This window comes from Myxine glutinosa, chromosome 1 (genome assembly GCF_964187855.1).
Source record: "Myxine glutinosa chromosome 1, kmMyxGlut1.1, whole genome shotgun sequence".
Lineage (NCBI taxonomy): Eukaryota > Metazoa > Chordata > Myxini > Myxiniformes > Myxinidae > Myxine > Myxine glutinosa.
The window spans coordinates 348,997,187-349,009,518 of NC_136261.1; the positions used below are offsets into that span (position 1 = coordinate 348,997,187).

Sequence of the window (12,332 nt, forward strand, 5' to 3'; positions counted from 1 at the left end):
AGTAAAGCTCGCAACTGATTTTGTCTCAACTGCAAGAAGAGAAGACCACTTCCAAAATCTTCTTCAAGTGGTTGAATGTGACCGCAAAGCGAGGCCAAATTTGCGGAAACGAGCAAAGTTGGAGTAGTGACATTGGCGTTGTGCTTAATACATTTTCAAACTTTTAATCAATGAAAGTACAATACTACAACACTGTACTACAACTTTGTAATATGAAGAACGATTTTGGTTAATTTTACATTGACATGTAAGGTTGTTTTAACTGTTTGATATTAGGCATTTAGTAAAAGTAGGACTTTACTTTTGTATATAGGTATAATGGTTAATTTTACATTATCTTGTAGTTAATTTTACATTATCTTGTAAAGTAGTTTAGCTGTGGCCCTAAATGGCCCTAAATATATAAAAGTGGCCGGTGGCCACCCAGGACCACCTCTGATTTCATCTATTTTTTGCATACATACTTCTACCAACAAGTGTAACATTTGAGGGAATAGACATTAAAATACAACAACTTTTTGAAAATCATGGGGCGTTTGATGCACCCTAATATATATATATATATATATATATATATATATATATATATATATATATATATATATATATATATATTGTACATATACAGACTTGGCATTTCATATGGAATATTTTCAGCCGCGTCTCAGACGCTGCTCATAGAGTGCCCTCTGCTGTTGTTCTTGTTCTTCTTCTTCTTGTTCTTGTTCTTGCAGAGAAGACAAAACCTCAAAGCTCCACCCATTCTGGGAACCATAGCTCCACCCATTGTGGGAGAGGCTTCATATAAACAAATATCCACCATTTTATTAACTCGCATAGCTTTGAGGCCTGTTTTGTAGGCCCCTGGTGTCTTGCTCTCTCACACAGTTTTCTTTCAAATCAAATTCGATATATCATTTCATTTTTCACAGTCGCTAACATAGTTTTAGACTCGGTTGAAAAAAAACGGGAAGAAAATCCGATGAAAGTTGCCCTTTATAGAACGAAATGAATTCTCAAAGGCCTGTAACTTCAAGTCCATTGAGATTTTTTTTTTTTTTATTGCGGCATGGTCAGTCATACACCGCCCGAAATAAGAGACGGGAAAATGCCGAGATATATTAAAAATTCGTCCATTTGATGACAATCGTCACGATGAAATATTTAATTTATACGTCGTCACAATAATGTGGAGAGAGGAGCATAGCTTCGTTCACGTGTCGCCACATACGGGAAATTGCCGAGATATATATTTTTTAAATCGCGGCATGGTCAGTCATACACCGCCTGAAATAACAGACGGGAAAATGCCGAGATATATTTAAAATTCGTCGCCACAAATGGGAAATTGCCGAGATATATTTTCACTTTGCACAAAAATAACATCAAGTAATCGAATCAATAGGAATGTCCTGTGCCTATAACATCGACGTTATAGGCACAGCTGCATCTAGGCATTGTGTAACATCGACGTGGCTTTTGTTTTAATTAAAACTTTTTGTACTTGTTTTTTCTTGACTTGGGTTTACTTTCTTAACTCAGTATATCAATCTGGTGAGTTTCTTTTACACTTTGGTGATTTATTTGTTAAAAGAACCATGTCACTGATTGTCTGTCGCAGCAAGAAGTCAACAACAGGATAAAATCACAGGTGGCGTGGCAAAATGTACGGACAGGTGCATTTGATGATTGGCTTCACAGTCGGGTATACAAGGGTTGTTGCGTTCTGTATTAGTGGAAAACAACTGCTGCACATCTCCAAAAGTTATTGCTGCTTCCTCTGGAGATGGTCCGTCAACTCGACAATGCTGTTTGTCATGGAGTGGTGGATTTACGAAATTCCGGCATGAAACAGCGTGCTATTGCTCGGCAGTATGGCATCACTCAAGGTCAGGTGTCAAAGATCCTGAAACTAAATGCTCAGAGGGGTGTCCCTACTCCAATACCGAGGCCAGGACGTCCCCGCAGAACCACAAGGAGGGATGATCGCCAGCTGCACCGGTTAGTCCGCAATGGCCGTACCAAGTCAGCTAATTGGCTTAGGGCTGAGTGGCAGCAACTGACAAATGTGCCTGTATCCAGAAGGCTAGTCAACCAACGACTGGTTCAAGCAGGCTATCGTGCCAGGCGTCCCCTGAGAAAGCCATGCCTGACCACGACCAGACAACACCGCCAGCGCTGATTGCAGTGGGCCAGAGAGCACCGTCAATGGCAGCCAGGACACTGGAATCACGTGATCCTTCAGTGACAAGTCTAGATTTCTGGTCTATCGTCAAGATGGCCGCGTCCGAGTGCGCAGACAAGTGCATGAAGCCTACAACAAAGATTGTATAGTGCCAAGAGTCCAAGCTGGAGGTGGTGGGGTGACCGTTTGGGCTGCTTTTCATGCAGGGGGTAAAACTGACCTGGTTGTTCTGAATGGAAACCTGAACCAGTTCAAGTACAGGGCCATTCTGGAAGAAACATTGCTTCCATTTGCTCATGCAGCCTTTCGAGAAAACTTTGTCTTCCAAGATGACAATGCACGGCCTCATCATGCTCGCATGATCCAACATTTTCTTGCTGACCGTGGTGTCGAGCATGTGGAGTGGCCTGCCATGTCCCCGGATATGAATCCGATCGAGAACTTGTGGGCAGAATTAACGCGTCAAATCGACCACTTGGACCAGCAGCCGACCTCTGTGCGTGAATTGCAGCAGGCTATTGTCACTGCATGGCAAGCGATTCCTGTCCAAACCTTGGCAAATCTCGTGAACAGCATGCCTCAACATGTACGTGCTCTCCTGAATGCTCGTGGGGGTTACACAAAGTACTGAACTGTAATTTTACTGTCCGTAATCCCAGTCGTAATTTAACTTTTGTTTTTCTTAAAAAAAATTTTTTGGCTAATGTGCAAAATAAAGAGATACTTCTGGAAAACGTACAGAAGTTTAACACAGTACTGTCCATGAATTGAGTTCGATATCAGTTTACATCGCTTTCAAGGATCAATTTATTTGTTTCGAAATGTCAAATGTTGTTTTTGTCTCTTTTAAAGGTCACATTAACAAAATCTAGAATAATTTCAACATAATTCCAATGAACTTTTGGTTCTAAGACATCTTGAAAAGTAAGTTCACCCCCACAAAAAAAATATTCCATATTAAATGCCAAGTCTGTAAATACACATATATACACACTTTATACCTCTTTAAAATATTATTACAAAAAAATCTAATGTGCTGTCCCAATGGCTTAATGGATAAGGCATCAGACTCCCAAGCTGGGGATTGTGGGTTCTAGTCCCACCTGGGTTGAATATATTTTTTTCCCCTTAGTTTTTCAACTCCTATATATTGTCTTGAATAAAGTATTGTGTGATGAACAAATGCATTTTGTTCGTATTTAAAATGTATGTTTGGAAAAATGCCAGGGGCAAAAGGCCCCTCTATGTGGTATGTGCCATATGCCAAACTATAGAAAAGAAGGGACATTCTTGTGAAAAGTCCAGGTCTGTAGAGAAGGCCCCTTTATATGGTATGTGCCATGTGGCAAAGTATAGAAAAGAACGGACATTCCATAGCTTATCGAAAATGCCAAACAATAGAAAATAAGGGACATTGAAAAAATCCCGTGTACATGCTGGACTACCCTTGTGTTCTTCGGAGGAACCAAGTAATGCTCTAGAAATGTTCATATAAGGTGGTTCCAATTTGATTCATACAACTGCATGAAGAAGTAAATGTATTTAATTTGGCCAGATGTAGGGTGCCCCTTTATTTGAACTTTTCTGGAGCATTATTTGGTTCCTCCTCAGAACACAAGGGTAGTACAGCATGCTCACGAGATTTTTTGAATGCCCCTTATTTTCTATCTTTTGGCATTTTCTACAAACTATGGAATGTCCATAACTTCTTTTCTATACTCTGCCGCATGGCACATACCATATAAAGGGGCCTTTTCTATGCCGCTTGCATTTTCCCAAGAATGGTTTGTGGTTTTTGGCCCTATCTCTCAATGGTGAAGAATCACTTTAAAAAATAATAATGATAAAATAATAAAATAATAATCTCTTCACCAAACTTGAATGATTCGTCCTTGTCATACAACCAACCTGTCCACCAAGTTTCATTCGAATCCTTCCACAACTTTGAGATATCCTGTTCACAGACAGACAGGGGTGAAAACATAACCTCTGCCCACGTTCAGTGGCGAAAGTAATAAATTTGAGCTGCAAAATAACGCAACAAAAATGGGCCTGGGGTGCACAAGTTTGCTTGTATTACTATGTTCTGAAAAACTGAATATTATTATTACAGTGGAAATGCACCATTTGAAGCTATTTGGTTGGCCTGCTAGATTTGAGTAGCTTTTGGTGTTTGTGTATTCAGAAAGAAATGATGCATCTCGTTGTGAGAATAATGTGCAACCTTTGGAGGAATCCGTCAAGAGCTCCACAGTGCCGGAGAACGTTCCAGGAAAGCCAGATGAGCCTGCAGTCGAAATAGCCAACGGAGCAACGGATTTGGCTTCTGTGGATCAACACTCTTCCTTAGAGTTGCCACAGTCTTCTTATTTGAAGGGAGATTCACCAATGGAGATATCTGCTACTGGCGATTTTACAGGGTTCACTGCTGACAACTACAAGGGAGTTGAGGAGACAGCTGGTAATGAGTTGCTGTGTTTGCCTCCGGAGTTTGAGAAGTACTGGAAAGCGGTAGAAGAGAACCCGCAGGATTTCACTGGCTGGACGTATTTGCTTCAGTATGTTGAGCAAGAGGTGTGTACTGTTCCTTTCCACCCTTCACTCCTTACCCCTCCTCCTGCCCCTCACTCATTTGGGTTTTCTATGCATGTTTGCAGCTGTGTTGCCATTGAGTTTTTCTTCCCAATCGCGTTGAAAAATCCACCGAGTGCAGTTTTTGAAATTCCATTAATGTTGTTTTTAAGAGTTTCACTTCTGCAGAGAAGGCAAAACAGTTAACCAAGAGTTAAATTTGCATTCACTGAGAAATTGTGCAAATAAACAAACAAGACAAGACGATACTTGCAAAATTCATCCCTCCCCATAATAAAAAAAGTTGCCATGGATACATAAAATTGTCCAATTCATTAAGATTAAAATTGACGATCTTGATCAAAGCTCGGGTCAATCGGATTAAAATTGATGATTTTTCAGATGAAAATTGACATCAAAAGTTTGAACTTAACTTGACCTTTGACCTTTTGACCTCAAACATAGTTTGTTTCCCAATTCTGTGATGCAATATGTAATTGCTGTTTAATTTTCAAGTCAATAGGATGAAAATTGATTTTAGAATTTTGACCTTGAGTTGACCTTTGACCTTAAAATCGTTGGTTTTCCTATTTAGTGACTCGATATGCAAATGCTGTTCAATTTTCAAGTCGATCGGATGAAAAATGGCAATTTTATACGTTTGTCCTCAAGATGACCTTTGACCTCAAAATCGATAGACATTCCTTTTCACCAACTCTACTATCTGGTGAAGTTTCATGAAGATTGGTTGAAAATTGTGACCTGTAGGCGATAGACAGACAGATAGACAGACAGACAGACAGACAGACAGACAAACAAAAAGAAAGAAATATGTCATGTATAGCACGATACTTGCAAAATTCCTAAAATAAGTTGTTGGTCTATGATGCCCTCAAAAATAATTGGTGGTTGAATTCAGTGACCAGATATGCAAATCCTCTTCAAATTTCAAGTCAATCGGATGAAAATTGAGGGTTTTAGAAATTGACAAAGTTGGTGACCTTTGGCCTATGTTGACCTATTGACCTTTTTATCCCAAAAACAATAGGCTTCTTGCTTATGACCAACTCTATTATTTGGTGAAGTTTCGTCAAGATCGGTTGAAAATTGTGACCTGTAGGCGACTGACATACAGACAGACAGACTCACGCACAAGACCAACCAATATACTTGAAAAATGTTCGATTTTGCAAGTAACAAGGCCTCCCAGATGAGTGGTATAATCAATCATAAGGGATGTCAAAGTTTGAACCATTGACATGTTTGCTCACTTGACAAGCAGTTTTCTTTAGAAATCACACAGATTATGCATTGTAGCTTGTACATGCATTTCTACCAAAAGTCCTCTACTTTTTCAATAAAGAGACGAGTTGTTTTAACAGTTATATGAAATATATCCTTTACCTTGCACTCTGCTCTTCCAAAAATTATCTGTGCTTTCTCCATGATTGTGTTTCTTCAGAATAACCTGTGGGCATCCCGTAAAGCTTTTGATGAGTTTTTCATGCGCTATCCTTACTGCTATGGCTATTGGAAGAAGTATGCTGATTTTGAGAGGAAATTTGGCAATGTGGAGCATGCAGAAGAGGTGAGATGAGGGAACTTTTATAGATGATTGAATTGGTGCAATTGAATAATCCATTCCTCATTCCAACTCGTCCCGCACCCCAACCCCAATTTAAACCCAGCATCATCCAATCTTCATTTTCATCTTTCAGATACAAACTTTGCCTTTTCATTGGTTTTCCTCAACTGGTCCTCCAGCTTTGGCAATCCTCACCCTGTCCTCCAACTTTTCCACCCTAAACTTCTCCTCCAGCTTTACCCCCCTCGCCTCCTCCTCCAGCTTTACCCCCCTCGCCTCCTCCTCCAGCTTTACCCCCCTCGCCTCCTCCTCCAGCTCACCGACCCTCGCCTCCTCCTCCAGCTCACCGACCCTCGCCTCCTCCTCCAGCTTCACCGCTTCTCCTCCACCTTCACTGACCCTCACCCCGTCCTTCAGCTTCGCCGCCCCTCGCCCCGTCCTCCATCCTCCTTGCCCCTTCACCGACCATCACCTCGTTCCCCAGTTTCACCTCCCCTCACTCCATTCTCCAGTTTTGCCTCCTCTCACCCCATCCTACAGTTTCATCTCCCCTCGCCCCATCCTACAGTTTCGGCTCCCCTCAACCCATCCTACAGTTTCACCTCCCCTCGACCTTTCCTTCAGGTTTGCCTCCCCTCGCCCCGTCCTTCAGCTTCGCCTCCCCTCGCGGGGTCCTGCAGCTTTGCCTCCCCTCGCTGGGTCCTGCAGCTTTTCCTACCCTCACCCCGTCCTCCAGCTTCTCCTCCCATCGCCCCTTCCTGCAGCTTTGCCACCCTTCACCTGGTCCTCCAGGTTCGCCGCCCATCGCCCCGTTGTCCAGTTTTGCTGCAGCTCTCCTCCAGCTTCACCGCCCCTCCTCCAGCTTCGCCTTCCCTCTACTCGTCCTCCAGCTTCGCCTTCCCTCTCCTCATCCTCCAGCTTTGCCTTCCCTCTCCTCATACTCCAGCTTCTCACCACCCTACTCCTGTCCTCCAGCATTGCCGCTCCTCACCCCAACCCCTAGGTTCGCCGCTCCTTCTCCTCCAGCTTCGCCGACCCTCACCATGTATTGCAGCTTTGCCTCCCCTCGCCCGATCCTCCAGCTTTCCCTCACCTCGCCCGACCCTCCAGCTTCGCTGTCCTCACCCTGTCTGCCAGCTTCGCCTCCTCCTACAGCTTTGACTCTTGTCCCGTCCTGCAGCTTTGCCTCGTCCCGCAGCTTTGCCTCGTCCCACTCTTTCCCCCAGCCTTTTCTCCAATTTTCCTGTTGGTCTATTTCTCCCAACCATCTCATTTTGTTTTTCCTTCACCTCTTTCCTGTCCACCTTTTGTTTCTTTCTTTATTGTGGCCTTTGCTTAAAAAAAACGGAATGGTTTTTTTTTCTGACCTGAGCATCACCCCTTCTTGGAATTGAACTCCTGCACTTCAGTTTTTCAGCGACCTTTACATTTCTTTGTTTCAGTGACTTTTTCTCTCGATAATTTCCTTCAACATTTTAAATTTATATCTTTAATTTTTTTTCTTACGTACATTGAAGCTCATGGAAGAGCAAAATAATATGTAGGAAGGCCTTTACAGACAAAATGAGGTGAAGAACCAACAGCAGGGCAAGTGTGTACTGATGCATCAACATGCAAGAAGGAAATGTGAGAAAGTGGGAGCAGTGTCTAAGGGGTGTAGTAAAGTGCAGAGGAAGAAATTTGAGAGACCATTAAGATGGTGATGGGCAAGAGATTTGAAATCCTTAAGGAATTGGATGGAGACTTAGGAAGCCAGTTTCCAAGGTGACAGAAGAATGGAGGTGACCAATGTTTCGATTTTGGAAGGGTCACAAGCATGCCATCGGCCTCTTTATTCCCGTATACCACCAGCCTTTTTATCCCTGAATGCTGTCGACCTTTTAATTCCAGAGTACGGTCGGTCGTTTTGTTTCCCCGAGTGCTGTCGGCAAGTTTTGTTTCCCCGAGTGCCGTCGGCAAGTTTTATTCCCAAGTGCTGTTGTCAACAAGTTCTGTTCTCGAGTGCCAAATTCCCATTTTATTCCTGAGTGTCGGCCATTTTATTCGCGACTGCTGTCGGCTGATTTGTTCCTCGAAGTATGCCGCGACCCACGTCGCTGGGTTTTCTGCGCTGTGCGCCGCCCCGCTGAGCTTTCCGTGCCCCGCTGAGTTTTCCGCACCGCACCGTGCCTCGCTGAGTTTTCCGCATTGCGCCGTGCCCCGCTGAGTTTTCCGCATCGCGCTGTGCCCCGCTGAGTGTTCCGCACCGCGCCGTGCCTCGCTGAGTTTTCCGCATTGCGCCGTGCCCCACTGAGTTTTCCGCACCGCGCCGTGCCCCGCTGAGTTTTCGGCGCTGTGCCCCACAGCATTTGCCATGCTGTGCCTTTCTGAGTTTGTTGTTCAGTGTCGTGCCCCGCTGATTTTGCCGTGCGGTGCCCCACTGGGTCCGTCCTGCCAAGCCCCACTGAGTCTGCCATGTTGCAGAGTGGGCTGCATCCAGCGTCGCAATGGGCGCGGCACCTCGCGTCGGGAGTCCAGCCCGCTTCGCAGTGTCTGCCGTTGTGCGCTCCGTGTCGCGATGTCTGCCGCGGTGTCTGCCGCTGCGCGCCCCGTGCCGTGGTGTCCGCCCCTGCGCTCCCTGCGTCGTGGTGTCTGCCCCTGCGCTCCCCGCGTCGCCGTGTCCGCCGCTGTGCTCCCCACGTCGCGGTGTCCGCCTCTGCGCTCCCCGCGTCGCGGTGTCCGCCACTGCGCTCCCCGCATCGCAGTGTCCGCCACTGCGCTCCCCGGGTCGCGGTGTCCGCCGCTGCTCTCCCCGAGTCGCGGTGTCCGCCGCTGCGCTCCCCGAGTCGCGGTGTCCGCCGCTGCGCTCCCCGAGTCGCGGTGTCCGCCGCTGCGCTCCTCGAGTCGCGGTGTCCACCGCTGCGCTCCCCGAGTCACTGTGTCCACCGCTGCGCTCCCCGAGTCGCGGTGTCCGCCGCTGCGCTCCTCGAGTCGCGGTGTCCACCGCTGCGCTCCCCGAGTCACGGTGTCCGCCGCTGCGCTCCCCACGTCGCGGTGTCCGCCCCTGCGCTCCCTGCGTCGCAGTGTCTGCCGCGTCGCGGTGTCCGCCGCTGCACTTCCCACATCGCGGTGTCCGCCGCTGGGCTCCCTGCGTCGCGGTGTCTGCTGCTGCGCGCCCCGCGCCACTTACTTCTCCATGTTGCGCCCCACCCCCTTCCTCTTTTGCTTTTTAAAATCGGTGATTTCTCGGCCGTAATCTGCTGTACCTTTCTTCCTTGAAGCAATCCACTGCGTATTTTTATTTCATTTGGCCCATCTTTGTTTCTTCATCTATTCTAATCTAATTTTTGGTAATTCTTCAAAATTACAAGTTATTTGATTTTTTTTTTTTTCCGATTAATTCATCTTGCTTACAGATCGCATTATTTCTCAATTTTTTTCGAAATATTTTTGAGGTGACTGTGTCCGTCTGCGCTGCTAACATGCGCTTTGTCTGCCAACAGGTACTCACTTATTAAGGGCTGTCACTACATGTTGTACACACAGCTTATTTCAGTAGGAAAGAGTTGCGTTGCAACTTTCCCTTATATGTTCCATTTTCAACAATTTCCTAGGTGCGTGACAAGGACCAAAAAAATTCCCTCATTTGCACAATTTTCTTATTTCTTCCATTTCAAAAGTTGTGGCTTGTTTTGCAAACGGCATTTGGCACGTACTTTAATGGGTGTTTGCCTTATGGTCTGTATCCCAAGCCCTCCACCACCTTCCTCTGATCATGGTGGACCGCTGTGGAGCAAGGGAGCAAGGGGAGGAAAGAACAATGTGATGTTTTTCCAACCTGCGCGCGCATGGTAATAACGTGATATTTGCACAATTCCCCATTATGTCTGGATTTTGAAGACGATGGTGCGTTCACGAGAAAAGTTGGGTTGGTGTGCTTTGAGCACCTTGGTTATGTCTTTCTTCGGCCGTGTTGTCTTTTTTTCTTTTTCTTTTTTTCTCCAGGTGTTTCGCCGAGGTCTTCAGGCTATACCACTGAGCGTGGACCTATGGATCCATTACATCAACTTTGAAATGGAGATCCTTGAGCTAGATAATCCAGATACTGCGATCAAGTTAAAGAGGTATTTAAGTGCTTGATTGTATTGCTATGGTATCATTTCCGTCAGGTACCAACAATATTGCTTCTTCCTGTTAGTCTCACCCTGAAGGGAGTGCGAGACTTGCAACGTACGTGTGTGTGTGTGTGTTTATGTGCGTGATTGCAATGTTGTGTCTGTCTGTGTTTCTATATATTTTTACCCTGCGTTCGTGAAGCGAAAGGCAAGGTTAGACATTCGGTTGCGTATGTGTGTACGTGTGGCGTATGTGTCTGCATTTTAAAAATTCATTTGCTGGGCAACCGTTGGTCTGATTGGCACGAAATTTTTACCATAGGAGCGCGTCCGCCTGTAGAACTTTTATTACTCATAATTATGGCGACATAGGTCACGTGGTACAGACGCCATCTTTGAAAAACTTTACACCTCTCTATCTTCCAAACCGCTCGATGGAAAAAGTTTAAACAAGGCTCATTGTCAAGAACTCCCCATGGGGAATAGGATATGTTGATGATTATGTCATTGGTGCCTTCATTATGACGTCATAATTCTACAAGTACAACGCTTGATCTGATCAGTATTAATTTTTTTTTCCTCTGCAACTAAGTCTGATGGACATGAAATTTGTACCATAGGAGCACCTCCTCCTGTATAATATTTTAATGGTAATTATGACGTCACAGGTCACGTGGTACAGGTGCCATCTTGGAAAAAATGAAAACGTTACACCCCTTTTTCTCCAAAACCGCTTCATGGAAAAAATTGAAATGTGGCTCATTGTAAAGAACTCCGCATGGGGAATAGGTGTTCTTAACAATGATGTCATTGGTGTCGTAATTATGACACAATTTGACAGGGATAACGCTTTGTCTGATCAGTTTGAAATTTGTTGAGCGTGATCTATGCAGCAATTATATTAGAGAATATAAATTTATGATGTAATCACTCATGATCTGGCAGCCATATTGGATCAAAGAAACCAAAAACGTTCAAGAACAGAAGAGTTGGCTTGCACAAAGTTGACTGCACAGTGCACAGGGTCGGTATTCTATGAATACCATCTAGTCGCTTTAAGGGGGCATTATACCATTGAAGGCAAAAAAAACCCATTTTTTTACAAATATACAAATGCATCAATTAAAATGTTTGTTTCCTAGTATTGTATATATGTACCAAGTTTGAACGTAAATGGACTTGTCATAGAGAAGATATAAGCTCCCCATTACACTGAACACAGTAAAAACAACACTGAATCACAGTAATGCACTTTTTGATAAAATGTCTTGATTGAAAATATGCAAAACTATATATGTACATGTTGCTTGATATATGAACATTACATTGGTATACATTACATAGCATTATATTATGCATGGTTACCATGGTAACCAGATGCATACAAATGATGAATTACCACTTTACAGCTTATATCTTCTCTATGACAAGTCCATTTACGTTCAAACTTGGTACATATATACAATACTAGGAAACAAACATTTTAATTGAAGCATTTGTATATTTGTAAAAAAAATGGTTTTTTTTTGCCTTCAATGGTATAATGCCCCCTTAATTATGTTTTTCTGATGCAGATGTTTGTCTAATCGATGTGAAACTTTTAACGGGAGGCACTCCCCATCTATTATAATAGATGGGGAGTGCCTCCCGTTCAAAGTTTTGAAACTATGATTGTGTGCATGTGCGTGTGCGTGTGTGTGTGTGTGTGTGTGTGTGTGTGTGTGTGTGTGTGTGTGTGTGTGTGTGTGTGTGCGCCCTCCATAACTCCAAAACCATGAAACCTAGCAGTTTCTACCTCTTTATGCATATGTATCGACCTCCGAGGGATTGCATGAATGAAAAATGGGTGTTCGGGTGTGTTTTTGAATATCATTTATGATAACAGGCTTACCTTTGG

At 44.4% G+C, this 12,332-nt stretch overlaps 1 protein-coding gene across 6 annotated transcripts in view; it reads left to right on the forward strand.

Annotated features, from left to right (window-relative positions):
• Positions 1-12,332, forward strand: part of PRPF39 (pre-mRNA processing factor 39) — a 94,688-nt gene that overhangs the window by 39,072 nt on the left and 43,284 nt on the right. For all 6 annotated transcript variants that reach the window (XR_013621815.1, XR_013621816.1, XR_013621817.1 and 3 more), the window contains exons 2-4: positions 4,371-4,759; positions 6,219-6,344; positions 10,326-10,444. Coding sequence is in view for 2 of the 6 variants with exons in the window: in XM_068098704.2 (XP_067954805.1) it covers positions 4,371-4,759; positions 6,219-6,344; positions 10,326-10,444 (634 nt within the window). In the remaining 4 variants the exon portion in view is untranslated. The remainder of the gene's footprint in view (positions 1-4,370; positions 4,760-6,218; positions 6,345-10,325; positions 10,445-12,332) is intronic.